This window comes from Scyliorhinus torazame, chromosome 4 (assembly GCF_047496885.1).
Source record: "Scyliorhinus torazame isolate Kashiwa2021f chromosome 4, sScyTor2.1, whole genome shotgun sequence".
Lineage (NCBI taxonomy): Eukaryota > Metazoa > Chordata > Chondrichthyes > Carcharhiniformes > Scyliorhinidae > Scyliorhinus > Scyliorhinus torazame.
Window position 1 is genome coordinate 192,980,740 of NC_092710.1, and position 16,687 is coordinate 192,997,426.

The 16,687-nt window shown below is 43.0% G+C and overlaps 1 protein-coding gene and 1 long non-coding RNA gene across 2 annotated transcripts in view; one reads left to right on the top strand and one right to left on the bottom strand.

Annotated features, from left to right (window-relative positions):
* Nucleotides 1-3,553: 3,553 nt before the first annotated feature.
* LOC140410663 (uncharacterized) lies at nt 3,554-7,636 on the bottom strand. Its single transcript, XR_011940703.1, has 2 exons — nt 4,591-7,636; nt 3,554-4,421 (listed from the first exon to the last, which is right to left on the bottom strand). It is a non-coding gene; the product is annotated as an uncharacterized lncRNA (long non-coding RNA).
* Nucleotides 7,637-7,778: 142 nt separating this feature from the next.
* The window catches only part of LOC140410665 (XK-related protein 6-like), a 70,695-nt gene continuing 61,786 nt past the window's right edge, over nt 7,779-16,687 (top strand). Inside the window, exon 1 of the mRNA XM_072499046.1 lies at nt 7,779-8,368. Coding sequence (XP_072355147.1) covers nt 7,818-8,368 — 551 coding nt within the window. The 5' untranslated portion in view covers nt 7,779-7,817. The remainder of the gene's footprint in view (nt 8,369-16,687) is intronic.

The following is a 16,687-nucleotide window of genomic DNA, read 5'->3' on the forward strand; positions in this document are numbered from 1 at the left end:
AGTAGAGAGATAGAAGGCTTGCCTCTAAGGAAAGTGGAAAGAAACTTCCGATACCTGGGGATTCAGATCGCTAGGAGCTGGGGAACCTTGCAGACTTAATCTGACACGGTTGGTCGAACAAATGGAGGAGGACTTCAAGAGGTGGGACATGCAGCCTCTATCGCTGCAGGGCAGGGTGCAAGCAATTAAGATGATGGTCCTCCCGAGGTTCTTATTTGTATTTCAATGTCTCCCTATACTAATCACCAAGACCTTTTTTAATAAAATAGACAGGAGCATCACGAGCTTCGTGTGGGCAGGGAAAGTTCCGAGAGTAAGGAGGGGGTTCCTTCAGCGTAGTAGGGACAGAGGAGGATTGGCACTACCGAACTTGGGCGATTACTATTGGGCCGCCAATGTGGCAATGATACGTAAATGGATGATGGAGGGTGAGGGAGCGGCGTGGAAAAGACTGGAGAGAAAGTCCTGTAAAGGGACGAGTTTTGAGGCGCTGGTGATGGCACCGCTACCGATCTCACCTAAAAAGTTTACCACGAACCCGGTGGTGGCAGCAACATTGAATATCTGGGGACAGTGGAGGCGACAGAGAGGGGTGCGGGGAGCCCTGGTGGGGTCCCCAATCAGGAACAACCATAGGTTCGCCCCAGGAAGAATGGATGGAGGATTTCAGAGCTGGTACCGGTTGGGAATTAGGAGGGTGGGAGATTTATTTACAGATGGGACTTTTGCGAGCTTGGGAGCATTGGAGGAAAAGTATAAGTTGCCCCGGGGAAATTTCTTGAGATATATGCAGGTGAGGGCGTTTACTAGACAACAGGTGAGGGAATTTCCGTTGCTCCCGACACAGGGGATACAGGACAGGGTGCTTTCAGGGGTGTGGATCGGAGAGGGCAAGGTGTCAGAGATTTACCGAGAGATGAGGGAAGAGGGGGAGGAGTTGGTGGGCGAACTAAAAGGAAAGTGGGAAGAAGAACTAGGGGAGGAGATAGAGGAGGGTATGTGGGCTGATGCCCTAAGCAGGGTAAATTCCTCTTCCTCATGCGCCAGGCTTAGCCTGATTCAATTTAAGGTGCTACATAGAGCACACATAACGGGAGCAAGACTGAGCAGGTTCTTTGGAGTGGAGGACAAATGTGGGAGGTGTGGCGGGAGCCCGGCAAACCACGCACATATGTTTTGGGCGTGCCCGGCACTGGAAGGATATTGGAAGGGAGTGACGGGAGTGATTTCGCGGGTGGTGAAGGCCCGGGTCAAACCAGGCTGGGGGTTAGCTCTATTTGGAGTTGCGGAAGAGCCGGGAGTGCAGGAGGCGGAAGAGGCCGACGTTGTGGCCTTTGCGTCCCTAGTAGCCCGGCGCAGGATCCTACTCATGTGGAAGGAGGCAAAACCCCCCGGACTGGAGGCCTGGGTAAATGATATGGCGGGGTTCATTAAACTGGAGCAGATAAAGTTTGCCCTGAGAGGATCGGCTCAAGGGTTCACCAGGCGGTGGCAGCCATTTCTCGACTACCTAGGGGAACGTTAGAGGAAAGACAGATGACCAGCAGCAGCAACCCAGGGGGAAAGGGGGGGGGGGGAGGGGGGGGCGGTTAGTTTAGTTTAGGTCAAAGATAAAGGGGTTTTGTTACTTGTGTAATATTGTTAAAAATTTCTGTATTGTTATTGTTGTGTTTGCGTTGTAAGAGGGGAAAAATTGTTGTTTGGGAAAACATTTTCAATAAAACATATTTAAAGAAAAAGAAAAGCATCCTTCCACTGTTACTCTCTGCCTTCTATGACCTAGCCAGTTCTGTATCCACCTTGCCAGCTCACCCCTGATCCCGTATGACTTCACCTTTTGTACTAGTCTACCATGAGGGACCTTGTCAAAGGCCTTACTGAAGTCCATATAGACAACATCCACTGCCCTACCTGCATCAATCATCTTTGTGACCTCCTCGAAAAACTCTATCAAATTAGTGAGACACGACCTCCCCTTCACAAAACCATGCTGCCTCTCACTAATACATCCATTTGCTTCCAAATGGGAGTAGATCCTGTCTCGAAGAATTCTCTCCAGTAATTTCCCTACCACTGATGTAAGGCTCACCGGCCTGTAGTTCCCGGGATTATCCTTGCTACCCTTCTTAAACAGAGGAACAACATTGGCTATTCTTCAGTCCTCCGGGACATCACCTGAAGACAGTGAGGATCCAAAGATTTCTGTCAAGGCCTCAGCAATCTCCTCTCTAGCCTCCTTCAGTATTCTGCAGTAGATCCCATCAGGCCCTGGGGACATATCTACCTTAATATTTTTCAAGACGCCCAACACCTCGTCTTTTTGGATCTCAATGTGACCCAGGCTATCTACACACCCTTCTCCAGACTCAACATCTACCAATTCCTTCTCTTTGGTGAATACTGATGCAAAGTATTCATTTAGTACCTCACCCATTTCCTCTGGCTCCACACATAGATTCCCTTGCCTATCCTTCAGTGGGCCAACCCTTTCCCTGGCTACCCTCTTGCTTTTTATGTACGTGTAAAAAGTCTTGGGATTTTCCTTCACCCTATTTGCCAATGACTTTTCGTGACCCCTTCTAGCCCTCCTGACTCCTTGCTTAAGTTCCTTCCTACTTTCCTTATATTCCACACAGGCTTCATCTGTTCCCAGCCTTTTAGCCCTGACAAATGCCTCCTTTTTCTTTTTGACGAGGCCTACAATATCTCTCGTTATCCAAGGTTCCCGAAAATTGCCGTATTTATCCTTCTTCCTCACAGGAACATGCCGGTCCTGAATTCCTTTCAACTGACTCTTGAAAGCCTCCCACATGTCAGACGTTGAATTTACCCTCAAACATCCACCCCCAATCTAGGTTCTTCAGTTCCCGCCTAATATTGTTATAATTAGCCTTCCCCCAATTTAGCACATTCACCCTAGGACCACTCTTATCCTTGTCCACCAGCACTTTAAAACTTACTGAATTGTGGTCACTGTTACCGAAATGCTCCCCGACTGAAACTTCTACCACCTGGCCGGGCTCATTCCCCAATACCAGGTCCAGTACCGCCCCTTCCTTAGTTGGACTGTCTACAAAAGGCATCTTGACAAACACATGGATAGGATGATATAGAGGGATGCGGCACAAGGAAGTGTTGAGGGTTTTGGCAAAGGTTGGTATCATGACCGGTACAGGTTTGGAGGGCTGAGGGCCTGTTCCTGTGCTGTATTGTTCTTTGTCCTTTGTTCTTACAAGCAGAATTCCAGTCCCTTTCTTGAAAGGATTTAGCCAATTTTTTGCAGGCAGCATCTTCTACATGGACAGGGGGTCCGCTTATGCAATCGTATCCATATGGCACAGTTTGCTTCAGCCAGCAGAGACTTTTTTTAAAAATAGGCACAGTTCTTTCTGGAACATTCTGAACTCGCAGATCCTCTCTGTTCTTATCTACGTGCCACATGGTTTCTGTATTTTAACTCTCTTCCTGATGGTACTGATTCCAGGTCAAGCATCGCCAGGTCATATGGACCAGTATTTCTTCTTATCTAAAAATTACAGACGATTCCCTTGCAAACAATACAAACTCGTATAATTTATTTTTGAACATTTAAGACAATAAGTAGAGATTCTCACAATGTTTTAAAGTTTTCGTTAGTATTAGTGCTTACTGTCACATGATTGACACCACTATTTCAGCCACTGAATTATAATTTGTTGTGATTTCTGGCAAACAGTCTATTTTACAACAAACAAAATCTAATACATTACAGAAAACAGTGTCTATTTTTAAAAAAAGTCTCTGCTGGCTGAAGAACGCATGACTAAAACAACACCAATGCGTACCAATAAAGTCAAGATGATCACAAATGCATATGTACACAATATAAATTGATTGTTTCCCTAGCAAAATGCAAAGAGTGGTCAACAGTTACATACAATTTATAAATGTATGATGAATTCCAGTCACTAATAGCAGGATGAGTTGCACGTGTGATTGACAGGGAAGTAGCCAACCATTTCCATTCTGGTTGCAAATAGGGGTGCCACTATATTCAGCTAACACAATCTACTATTGTGAAGAGTTGAGGGGAAATATAAATGTAGATCTTTTATTGTTGTTGGCTTCATTCTTAGCAATGAGAATATTTGCTTTGGGTTTTTAGAAACCAAGCAAGATTATTTAAAATTTAAATTACTTGCTAAGTGATAATTAGCAGAAAAATTGATATATGTTCCTTAAATCACACAACTTCAGTTTTGCTTCGACTGTTATATTTTCAATATCTTCCCAATACGTTAGCGACCTTTAAGACTTATCTGGATAAGCACATGAACAGACGGGGTACAGAAGGATACAGGCAGTTGGTCTAGATAGGACACATGATCGGCGCAGGCTTGGAGGGCTGAAGGGCCTGTTCCTGTGCTGTATTGTTCTGTTTTCTTTGTTAATAATGAAAAAACACAAATATGTCGATAATATTTGGGAACTGAAGATTTAGCCAATAATTTAGCAGAATGCCTTGACTGCCAAGTGAGAATTTATGAATATATTCATCAATTGTAATTCATGAAAAGAAATGTAACTGCCAAATTATATTTAAAAACCAACCTTCAGACTGCTAGCTTCCATGGTGATCCACCTGTTCTCATTTCTCACTTCTGTGCCTTTTACACATGGCTTCGGTTGGTGTTTTCAGCTTCTCTCACACGTTTTGATCTGCTAATCTGTCTCTCGTTTAGCTTTCTCTTTCTTTTCTCAGCCCCTTCGCTCTTTTCATGTGCATGTAACAGAATAAATCGGAAAGAGAAAACAAAACCTGCGCTGTTCACTTTTACATAGATCCAATTCTTGCAGCATCAATCTCCTTTATCTCTCTGTTTCAGAAAGCATCTTTGATCCTGGATGAATTCAATGATTTTATTTTAGGTCTTTTAGATTAATTGATGGGGTGACAAGCAATTTTTAAAAAATGATTTGAGGACACAATTTATTGTTTTGAAACTGCTGGCAACCTGCATTGAACAGAGGTAAATTCAGCAATAAATGAGTTGAGTGGACGCTAGAAGAGGAGATATGTGCCTTTGTCACAAATAGTTCAAGTTACAGCTCTTTTTTTGTTTGAGCATTCAACGATAGAACTGCATAGAAACATCCAAGAGGTCAGGTTAAAAAAACAACAAATTGTTTTTATGTAGCATCTTTGGCATAGAAAACTGTACCGAGGTGCTTCACAGAGGAATAAATAAAAAATGACATCAAACCAAAGAAGCAGATATTAGGATAGGTAATTAAAAGCTTGGTCAACGAAATACGTTTGAAGGAGTGTCTTAATGGGAGAGAGAGCTGGAGAGGTCACAAGTTCAGGCAGCAAATTCCAGAGTGTTGAGTCCAAGATGGGGTAAAAGAAAATGGATCAGAGATCATAGAATATATATTGCAGAAGGAGGCCATTTGGCCCATCGAGTCTACACCAGCCCTTAGAAAGAGCACCCTACTCCATCCTATCCCCGTAACCCCACCTAACCTTTTTGGGCACTAAGGGATAATTTAGCATGGCCAATCCACCTAACCTGCACATCTTTGGACTGTGGGAGAAAACTGGAGCACCCGGAGGAAACCCACGCAGACATAGAAAGAACGTGCAGACACTGCACAGACAGTGACCCAAGCCGGAATTGAACCTGGGACCCTGAGCTGTGAAGCAACAATTCTAACCACTGTGCTACCATGTCGCCCACAAATGGAGATTTCCAAGACACCATAAAAGCGTAAAGAGCACAAGAAATAGATGGGCCTGGGTCATCAGCAGATATGTGAAAGATGATTCTGTGTAATAGATAATATCAGTCAAGGGAAGCATTATGATTGAGGAATAGGAGAGAGCCAAGATTGAATCTTTGGAACTCCCAAAGTGATGTTGGTAAAAAACGTCATTGCTTGAAATGCTTTGGTTAAGATTAAATAGACTAGACTTTAAGCAGCTGAGGGCAGTCCCACCAAGCTGAACCATGGAGAAACTTTGGAAAAAACAAAAAATTCTGGAACTACACAGGCCAGTCAGCATCTGGAAAGAGAAAATACAGGTTCAAATATCCAATGTAACCCGATGTTGGAGTAGCTCTGACTGAAGGATCACACCTGATGTGTTGACAAAGTAGTCCTGAAGCGTATAATGTGTCTTTTCTCTGTACTGATACTGGTTGACATGCTGTATATTTCCAGCATCTGCATTTTGTTTTAATTAATTGAATCATAATTTGAGTGACAATTGTATTGAGTTGTATCTATTAATTAAAGTTTGAAGGCTAATTAGAAATAGAGAAATAACTCTTTAAAATGACAGAACTCTAATGGTGCAATGTATACAAATGTCACCATAGTCCCAGAGGACCGTAGGCTGTTCTCCGCTTTGAGCGCTGACTGGTGGTGTTTTAACCTGAGGGTCACCACACTTCAGGTGAGGAGCAAGGTTGAGAAGGCAGGGCCTTCATGAACAAAACCCACGCTTTTGGCATCGCTCCCCATCACAAACCAGCTATCTAGCCAACTGAACTACCTGACCACCTGATTCAATGTATGATAGCACAAGGAGATACACGTCTGCCTTAGAGAAGGGGATAAGAATTTCAAAAATGTATTGTACAATACTCTCTTTACTCTATTCTATACTCTTATTCTACACCCTTTCCATAGGTTGTTCTACACTATGCCCACCCAAGCTTCCAGATCAGGTCTCTAACTGATTAACTGTCATTCATACATCAATTGGCAGGCCTCATCTCTGAATCGAAATGTTCAAGTCCTGCTCCAAGACTTAAAACATAAAATTCAAGGCTGACACTCCAGTGCAGCACTTGAGGGAGTGCTGCACTGTGGAGGCGACGTCTCTGAAATAAAATATTATATCAAGGTGTGATTAAATCAAAATATTCAATCTCCTTCCAAATAAAGAACAATATTAGGCTCGAAACATTAACTGATTTCCCTCTCCACAGATGTTGCCAGACCTGCATTTACTGTTTTTAATAATAAAGTATCGAAGTTGTTTTGTAACAAATTGCAAGGTGTGCAAGCTAGACAAGGAGCCAAGGTCAGAAAGTACAGCGAGTGAGAAAATCCTGGTCTGCAAAGCAGCAACTTGTTACTTTTTGCAGTCAGTCTTGCATGACTTTTGTCGCACACTCCCATCGCAGTTCCCACGATCTCTTACTGTATTTTAAGATGGCTCTGTCACCATCGACTGGTGCAAGGCTTTTAATCCGTTGTCCCGCAAGTATGAGGGAAGCGATTGTATCTTCGCAGTGCTTGGTGGGCGTTTAAGCAAATCAATGCCACAAGAATCACAGTCAGTGTAGTTCAACACGGAATGAGATATACCTTTTTAAAATAAAAAATCGACCTCGGGTGCATTTCGCAAAGAAAAAAACCTCTCAAAACGCGGCACCCTCCAACTTTGCAGTCTCCATTTTTCTGAATGGGAAAACACCTTGGGGGTTCAACGCAGTGCACTCGATGACAGTAAAGGTGTACTGGGGTAGGTGAGTTGGGGCTGCCCTGTGGACTCGGCTTGCTGCCACTGCGAGGGCGCGCGGGCAGGTTACAGGTGCGAATAGGGTGACTGGGTAACAGTGAAGTCCCTGAACTTGTTGTGGCTGATGACCCGACCTGCCCCACCCCCCCGGGGGGGTCTGAGTCTCCTTCACCGGCAGCCCCGCCCCCGGCCCCGCCCCCTCCCTGCGGTATCCAGGAAGTGAGATCAGCCGCCCCCTCCCCCCCCCCCCATTTCCGCTCGGCCGGGTAACCCCGGAAGCTGAGAGCGCCAGGCACCCGCCAAGATGGCCGCGAAATCCGACGGTGTGGGGGTTACCGGTTTCGCCCAGCTGCACAACCTGGACGAATCGGTGACCGAGGGGGGCGACGAGCAGCAGCTGGACGGGGGGCCGGAGGCCAGCAGCTCTTTCCACATCTGCCACTGCTGCAACACCTCATCGTGTTACTGGGGCTGCCGGAGCGCCTGCCTGAGGAGATCGCTGTGTAACCTGAAAGGGGGCGACCATCCCGTCCTGGACTGTCTCTGGATCGTTATCGCGCTGCTCGTCTTCTTCTCGGACGTGGGCACCGACCTCTGGCTGGCGGCCGACTATTACCTGAAGCAGGACTACTGGTGGTTCGGCTTGACGCTCTTCTTCGTGCTGGTGCCGTCCGTCCTGGTGCAGATCCTCAGCTTCAGGTGGTTCATGCAGGATTACGCCGGCGGGGGGCTCGGGGGAGTGGAGGGACTGAGCAGCAGGCGGCCCGGCGGCACCGGCTACAACCGCTGCTGCAGGACCTCGGTGTGGATCTGGCAGTCGGTCATTCACATCCTGCAGCTGGGACAAGTATGGAGGTATTGTGTGTGTGTGTTTGCGGAGGAGGGTGAAAGGGGAATTAAAACAAAATGTGTGCTTCTGGGGGGTGCGGAAATGTTGGTGGAAATGTCCCTGGGTCTAAATTGGTGGAGGAGGGTCCTCTCCATCGAGTAAATGGGGATCAAGGTAATGCAAGATTGGCTAGGAGGAGCGTTGGGCGTTCGTGTCCTCCTGCAGCTGGAACAAGTGCAAAGATACTGAGAGAGATGAGTGATGGATTTTTAAAAAAACCCCTCTCATCGCGGGTCTTGTCTGACCGAAGTCAATGTGTGGCTTCGTATCTATCAAAAACGGCATTCGAGTTTATAGTTAGCTGTTCTCACCACAGGTGCTGAACGCTCTGCAGTTAGCATAAAAATGGCGCAGCGGTGAGAATGAATCATATGAGATGATCGGTGCCCCCCCCCACCCCCCGTTCTAGCTTTTGGAGTATTATGGGATGACTTCCATTGAGAAATGCTCATTGATCCATGCAATCCTAATTGCGTTTACCGTAAATGGGTATTAATAATACATTTTGGAGGTGAGATGAATATGAAGGTAATGCGAATGCGTAATATTGCATCGGTCTCGGATTTGCCTTTTGGCGAATGGAGCAACGATGTTTCAAAATGAGTCCACAGCATTTAATCATTTAAAACCGGCGATTGTGACTCTTAAAAATTACATTGCTGTTATTTTGAGGAGGATTTGGACAGATTGAGCAAACGATTTGTGAATAGTCACAATGCATTTGATATAAGAATTGCAGTAAGTTATTTGCATTAGTCATTGACAGCATACTATTGGGACAAGAATGGCAGTACCGGGAAAACGCAATTCTCTGCCACAAATTTCGTTAGCTACAATGTATGATACTGATTATTTGCCCCAGAGTCAGGTGGGGGCATTACATACACAAGTTTAAAAAATTAAAAGTTTGATGGATATGTGTGAAAATGCATCATCCTGGCTGATTTCTGGAAATACGTGGGTGGCACACCCATTGAGAATAAACTAAAGAGCACTGCTGTTGTGTTCTTCGATTATTTCACGGTATATGTGGAGTGAGTGTGTGGGAAGAACATTCTGACTAGTTCTTTGAAATAATCAAGGTCACATCTGTGGAGGAGTGTCGTGATATCTTCTTATCATGTTACTTTGTATACAATATAATGAGTAAAGGGGATCTTCTATGAAGATATTAAAATTGTCAGACGTGTCTCGAGAGTAATGGGGCATTTTTACCGACTGAGTTGTATTGAGCAGTATATCTAGGAGAGGAAATGGCTAACTGTAGAATCAGCCATAGATGCACTGGACATTTTAGCATCCGAAAGTGAAATAAATTGAACATGACTGTCTGACAGTGTTCTGTGTTGCAACTACAACAATGCAAAAATTTGATCTGGACGTTTTGTGCAAATATTGCACTATCAGTATATCTTTCTGAAATGAAGCTGCCTTTGTTGAATATTCTGTTCCTGTAGGTAAGACAATTCAAATGAAATTGGAAGTGCTGGATTATGCATTGCATTTGTAGATAACATGGATTATCAAAGAATTTTGTGACTTGCATGTATTTTCTTTTCAGTTTAACGACTGAATCCTAAAAATAAATGTTGGTAGGACAATTTTTGGTGAAAGTGTGTTTTTCTCTTAGCGGTTAGATGCTACAGATATTTGAGTTCATCTTACTCCCAGTGATTTTTTTTTCCCTCAAGTAAATTAAAGGAGATAATTTGAGGGAGGGAAAGGGATTGTGGCTGGTCTCTGCTGAAGCCTCAGAAATATTTCTGTAGTCATGTCCACTCATGCTGCAGGTACAGGCTTGCTTTTATACCATGTGAATTTGCATTTGGCTGCTGTGCTATTATAGTTATTCTCTGCAGTAAACTTAACTATATGGGAGAATACTACATTCAGTACATTCAGTAAGAAGGCCTTGCAAATACTCTGCTGTTAATATATAGATGTTATAGATGACTCAAGTCTTTTAATGTGTAATCAACATTTTTTTCAATACTGCATGACTGAAGGGCTGTTGGGAAGTAGAATAATAGCGATTTATGCATTCACTCATATTATTGCTTGTATGTATGTATCTTAGCTGAACAGAACTGTTTCGAAGGTTTGTATCACGGTTTAAGTTACATTGAGTGCATCATTTGTTGGCTGCTTTGTGAAACCAGAATGTTGTCTTTTTTTAAATTATGAAATGACACTTTATTTTCAAGCTAATAGGCCACATGAACCGTGAGCCTTGATTCTTTTTGTTTCCCATCTTTCGTACGGGAACCATTCTTGTATACCATAATTTCAAAAATTATCAAAATGTATGGAGATAGTAATAATTGAGTAATTTCTCGATCTTTAGTAAGAATGATTGCCAATCTCAACAACAAAAAAGGAGGGTTTTGTGGAGATTATTTTAGCTATCTCTACATGGAGTAAGACGTGTTACCTTTCCTCCTGAGAGTTTCACATTTTGCATTGCTTCCTCCCATTTGGACCCTTGTGTGGATTTCTCTGATTTGCATGCTGGCAACACACCCACCTCAGTGCTTTCACTCTGCTCCATTAGCTCTCCTTGCCCCATAACCTGGGATCCTGATGCTTTTTCAAATCTTTTCATACCTTTATCCCGTCGAATTTGAGAGAACGTCTTTAGCTATATTTTAGGTTTTTGTGACTTTGGATTTATATTTGACCTCAGCCTTTTTATTCTGTTTCAGTATTGGAGGCCAATTTTTTTTCAGCCATTTTTTCAGCCACTGGAATTCTCATTCAAAAGCACTACCACTTGCTACATAGATTTTGGTCTTCATTGATTTTCTTGCCCCTAAACACTTTGTGTGTGTGTGTGTGTGCGTGCGTGTGTGTGTGTGTGTGTGTGTGTGACGAGAACTGTTATTTAAGCAACAATATAAGAATTCAAAATTATGTTGTTACTTTTGAGTTGGTTGGGTGAATGCTGATGAGTCCATTGACCCCCCCCCCCCCCCCCATCACTCGAACCCATCCCTTCTGTATACAAGCTTCTGTCCGATTCTTACTGCTGTCACTTACAGTTAATGAGAATCTTGAAATTGAATGAATGAGTTCTCTGCAGAATTTGTGTAAAATTTTTGTACTTTTCCAATTAATGGTGTACTAGTAAAATATTCTTCTTGATCGTCAAGTGACCACCTGGCTGAGCAGATACTATTAAATGGCTGCTGCATGTTTGACACTTTTTGCTTCTATATAAATCGAAAATTACATTTTTAATTGACTCACCAGACACAATTGCTAATATCAGTGTTGGCATGTTCTGCAAAGAAGTTCGGGTCAAGTCTAAGTTGAGGCTTACAATGCAGAATCTGGAATACAATGTGGAGAAATGTGAGGTTATCCACTTTAGACCGATTTCTCAAACGTACAGGTACAGCAAGCAATTAGGAAGGCAAATGATATGTTGGTCTTTATTACAAGAGGATTTGAGTATAGGAATAAAGATGTCTCACTACAGTTACGTAGAGCGATGGGTGTATTTAGTGCAGTTTTGGTCTCCTTTTCTAAGGTAAGGTATACTTGCCACAGAGGGAAAATGAGATGTGATCTCATTCAGGCACACAGAATTCCTATAGGACTTGACAGGGTAGGTGCAGGAAGCATGTTTCCCTTGGCTGGTGGCGAAAAGTGTGGTGAAAGAGGTAGGTTTTCTGCAAGCTCCTAAAAGAGGAAAGAGAAGTTTAGGCTGGCTATTTCCGAGATTAGAACTCCAAATGGCTGATGGCACATACATCATTGGTGGACCAGTAGAGTGGGCGGATGCACTTACAGCAAAAGTTAGAGGAATGCAGAGTTTTTGGAGAGTTGTATGACTAGAGGCGACAGACAGGGGGACCAGTCCATGAAGGGGTTTCAATATGAGAATTTTACATTTGAGGCTTCGGTGTTCTTCAAGTTTGATTGGAGAAACATGTTACTGATTCAGGGCTAATCAAACTGACCTTACGGAGGCTGTGTAAGATGAAAGTGTTATGAGCGTACTTTAGAACCTGATGGTTGTGCCTTTGAATGTTGTCCCTGTCGAGTACCACATAAAAATGGAGATTAGGAAGTGTAACTTTTATTTGGGTCTGTTCATAGCTGTAGAAGGGTGAAAATCTGATTGACGAGGCTCAAAAATACTGTTGCATAAAAGATGGGCACAAACTTTGAGCCAACAGCACTTCAAGGACTCGAGGACATACATACCTTGTCATGCACTTCTTGTCAGTTGTTTTGTGGCTAAATCTCCAAATATTTATGTTTATCAGTCAATTTGATCTGCATTAGCACTTCACTGTTCTAAGGTGACAAATTGACACTGTCACCCAACAGTAAAGTGTATGTTTATCCTTCCCATTGTCTATAGACAAGCTCATGATCGCAGGCACACTCTTTGGGATTGACTGAGAGGAGGTGATTCCCCAGGGGGCTGATTTAGCACAGTGGGCTAAAGAGCTGGCTTGTAATGCAGAACAAGTCCAGCAGCGCGGGTTCAATTCCTGTACCGGCCTCCCCGAACAGGCGCCGGAATGGTGCAACTAGGGGCTTTTCACAGTAACTTCACTGAAGCCTATTTGTGACAAGTGATTATTATTATAAAAGTAAAATGTAAAGTGCTTCATCCTAAATGTGTTGAGCACCTTCTGATGCTTATCTAAAATAAATCTAATCTTTTGTTTCTTCAGACTTGACTATTCCAATTCTCTCCTCCCATCCTCCATCTCCCACCTTGCATAAAATTCACCCCATTCAAAGCTCTGCTGCACTGCATGTCATACTTGTCCATCAGCAAACCTTGGTTTTTAAAGTTCATGTTTTCAGATCAGGTCCTGGCCTTGCCGTTCCCTATCTCTGCAGCTACCTCCAGCTTTGTGACTCTTGAATTCTGGCCAACTGTGCATGCATGATTATTCACTGCTCTATTGGCAGCCATGTTTTCAGCTGCTGAGACCCGTAGCTCTGGAATTTCGTTCCTAAATGTCACCCTCTCATCCTTTAAGACCCCCCATAGAACCGACCTCCATGATGCCTCCTTACAGGCCTCAATGCTGAAGTTTGCTTGATAATGCTCCTCTGAAGCGCCTTGGGTGTTTTACTATGCTAAAGGCATTGTATAAACGCAAAGTATTATTTTACGATTACAGGTAGAATTGAACAATTATTGCTCCAATTCTACCAAACTGTCATTATCTGTTTGGGGAACAGTGCTGTGTGCACATTGGCTGACCTATTATCGTATAGAATAGTTTCAGTGACTACTCTTAATTGCCTATGAAAGGTACGAGATGAACTCCTATATGTTCCTCAATGCACTTCTCTTCTTTCAAAGTGCCTTTTGTTCAGCAATGTGTATAAGGATTCCTTACTGAAAATTGCAACCAAGCATCGTATAATGCAAACCCTTTTACTGTTACCTCTTTCAGTGGAATTTATACATTGCATCATTGCAATCTCACGGCCTCAAGTACGGAATGAATTACCTTTTGAAGAATAGTCACTGTTACATAGCCAAAATGTTGTAAACTGATTTGAATACAAATGAGGCCTGGCAAACAGCAACTGAAATAAATGACGTATTCTGTATTTGTGATATTTCGAAGGGGAATTTTGGTCAGGATACTGGGAAAAGTTCTTTGAATTATTCCATTTTGTCTATTATATTCAACTGAGCCACCTATATTGGTTTCCGCTTCCTTCTAAAAATGACATTTCCTCAATACTGCATGAAGAAACATCAGAGGTAAGGTTCTCGTGTTCTGGTATAGTGCTTGAGCACACTAACTTCTGACTCGAGAAAGGATGCTACCAATTGAGCCAAGCTGGCACTTGGGTGCGAGGTGGATAATTACTGCAGCTACAGAGGAATTCTCAATTTACCTGAAGAGTTATTTGTACGGTACTAATGTGTCTCCGTTGCTCTGCTATAGATAATATTCTTTTAAGTCTAGTTCATATTTCCCAAAGATCAGTCTTGCCAGTATATAGTATATAGACCTCAAAATGACCTCAACCTCTGGTATCAGTGTAACTGCAATTCCTTTTTTTTGTCAGGAGTATTCTAGTTGCACCAACCTTCCTCAGTCTATACTTACCCAAGGCTTAAAATGGTTCATTGCAGGATCTTTCTAGTTGCTATTACCTTTCTTTATCTGTTACCTTTCTCCATGCTTAACTTTGGAGACTGTGAAACGTGTCTCAGCCTTTTCATAGATCATACAATTTACAGTGGGTACAGTGAGAAATAGTGACATAATGAAGATGACTCTTAAGCAGGCAATGGCTGGACAACAGGAGTGAGCATTCACAATACCAAGCAAAATAACAAGTTTTGCAGATGGTAATTTTCCAAGTTTATTCAGAAGACGCCATATTAGATTTTGGAATTAAACCAACATTGGATCACTCATTGGGTCATATTCTGCATCTTTTTGTTCGATAGTGGCAGCATTTGTTTTTTCCAGCATCCAAGGTCTTTGTGTCAATATATACCATGGCTACTTTGATTCTGTAATGTGGTGGAGTGTATCACAGGCTCAGGCCCAGACCAGTTATCAAGTCTGAAGCACAAGCTGAGAAGTTCATTCATTGACAAATCTCTTGCATGAACACTTACTTCTGTATTGCTGATTAATCTCTTGTGTTTTTCTGTTTTGTTCCTCTCCTCCTGTATCCATACAAAAATGTTAACTACTCTTTTAAAGATTAATAGCTAATTATTTTGTCCAATAATTGACTCTGCTGGCTACTGCCCGATGTTGGTTTTGAGATTGTGCAGGTGAGAAAACCTCTGGCTATACGTCTCTCAAATGGAACACCTCAACCATTCAAAGAAAAAATTGTCACCTGTGGTTTCAGACTTGGCTTACTGTAAATGTGCTCTCTCTACCTGTGGAAGTTTTCAATATCTGCTTCCATGCTTCTAACAGAAACAATGTCAGCTATATTTGCTGTGCATCTTCTGCTATTTGAGATAGATTCTAAGTTAAATTATTTGAGTTTTCAACATAAGAGGAGAAAGGGGAGTCTTGGGTCTTCAAGGGTGTTCAGTAAACTATTGTGGACAGATCCTATTGACTTGAGAGTGCCAAAATAATTTGGGTGTAACTGTCTCTCCAGACGCTGTAAATGGCTTCAGTTCCATTCTTCTGACTCTTGCACATTGTCGCCACTTAGCCCGCCTTTTAAAAAAAAAAACTTCCAAGACTCATCCTTTAGACCATTCTGTTCACCTTTTCTAATGTTTTTCCTCCCTTGCAAAGCATGTCTCGAGATCTTCTATTTCAAAGGTTCTATTGTGAAATCGCGATGATTCAAAGGACTCAAAATTCCGACTACGTGGACGTTGTCAACCATTCCCGATGGCAAAATAGCAAATCCCATTGAACGGTACCTGTGATGAGCCAAAATTCTGCACTGGTAACTCTGATTAGCCTAAATTGTCTGAGCTTGTCATGTGACCATGCTGATCAATCAGTGCAGAGTTAGACTGTACAAGAGCGGGAAATCGTGGAGCACTGGCAAGCAATCTTCTGGCATCGGGATCTCCCAGTGAAAGGATGTACAAAACCTGCGAGTGTGGCTAAACCTGTGAGTTTAAAAGTACTGTTGACCGGCGAGTGTGTGAACTGGTCACAGCGAATGGAAAACAGTGGTGAAAAATGGATATTGTAAAGGAGCAGGAGATTCTACCATCAGGCTGTCCACCATTATGAAACATAAGGTGAACATCTTGATAGAGTTCGGCAAACACACAATCTCTCCAGCAGTAATGAGGATAAGATGTCTGCCTATCCCAACGTTGTAGCTCTGCAAATGGGCTCATGGCAGCCTGAACAGTGAATATGCTCATTTCCGGTCCAATTCTGCAGGAAAGGGGAGTCACCCTGCCAAAGAAGCTACATGGAGTTCAACTACAGTAATGAATGGCTGGACCGATTCAAGACCAGCAATAGCATTGTTTTCTGCATCGTAAGTGGTAAAGATTCAGTGGTTACAGCAGCAATGACAGTTGTTGGCTCCAAAATATTGGCTGATGTCTTGACTGAGTATGCACCAGAAGACATTCTTAATGAAGATCTAACTGAACTGTTCTACAGCTCTTTGATGTTTAAAGGTGAAACATGTAATGGTTAAAAGTAGAGCAAGATAGGTCACTGATATGGTCTGCGCAAATATGGATGGAACCAAAATGTTGCCGCTTGTGAAGCGATGTTCACAAAGCCAGGTTGCTTTGCAAATGTCAAGACACTACCTGTGCAATACGAGGTGAATCAAATCGCCTG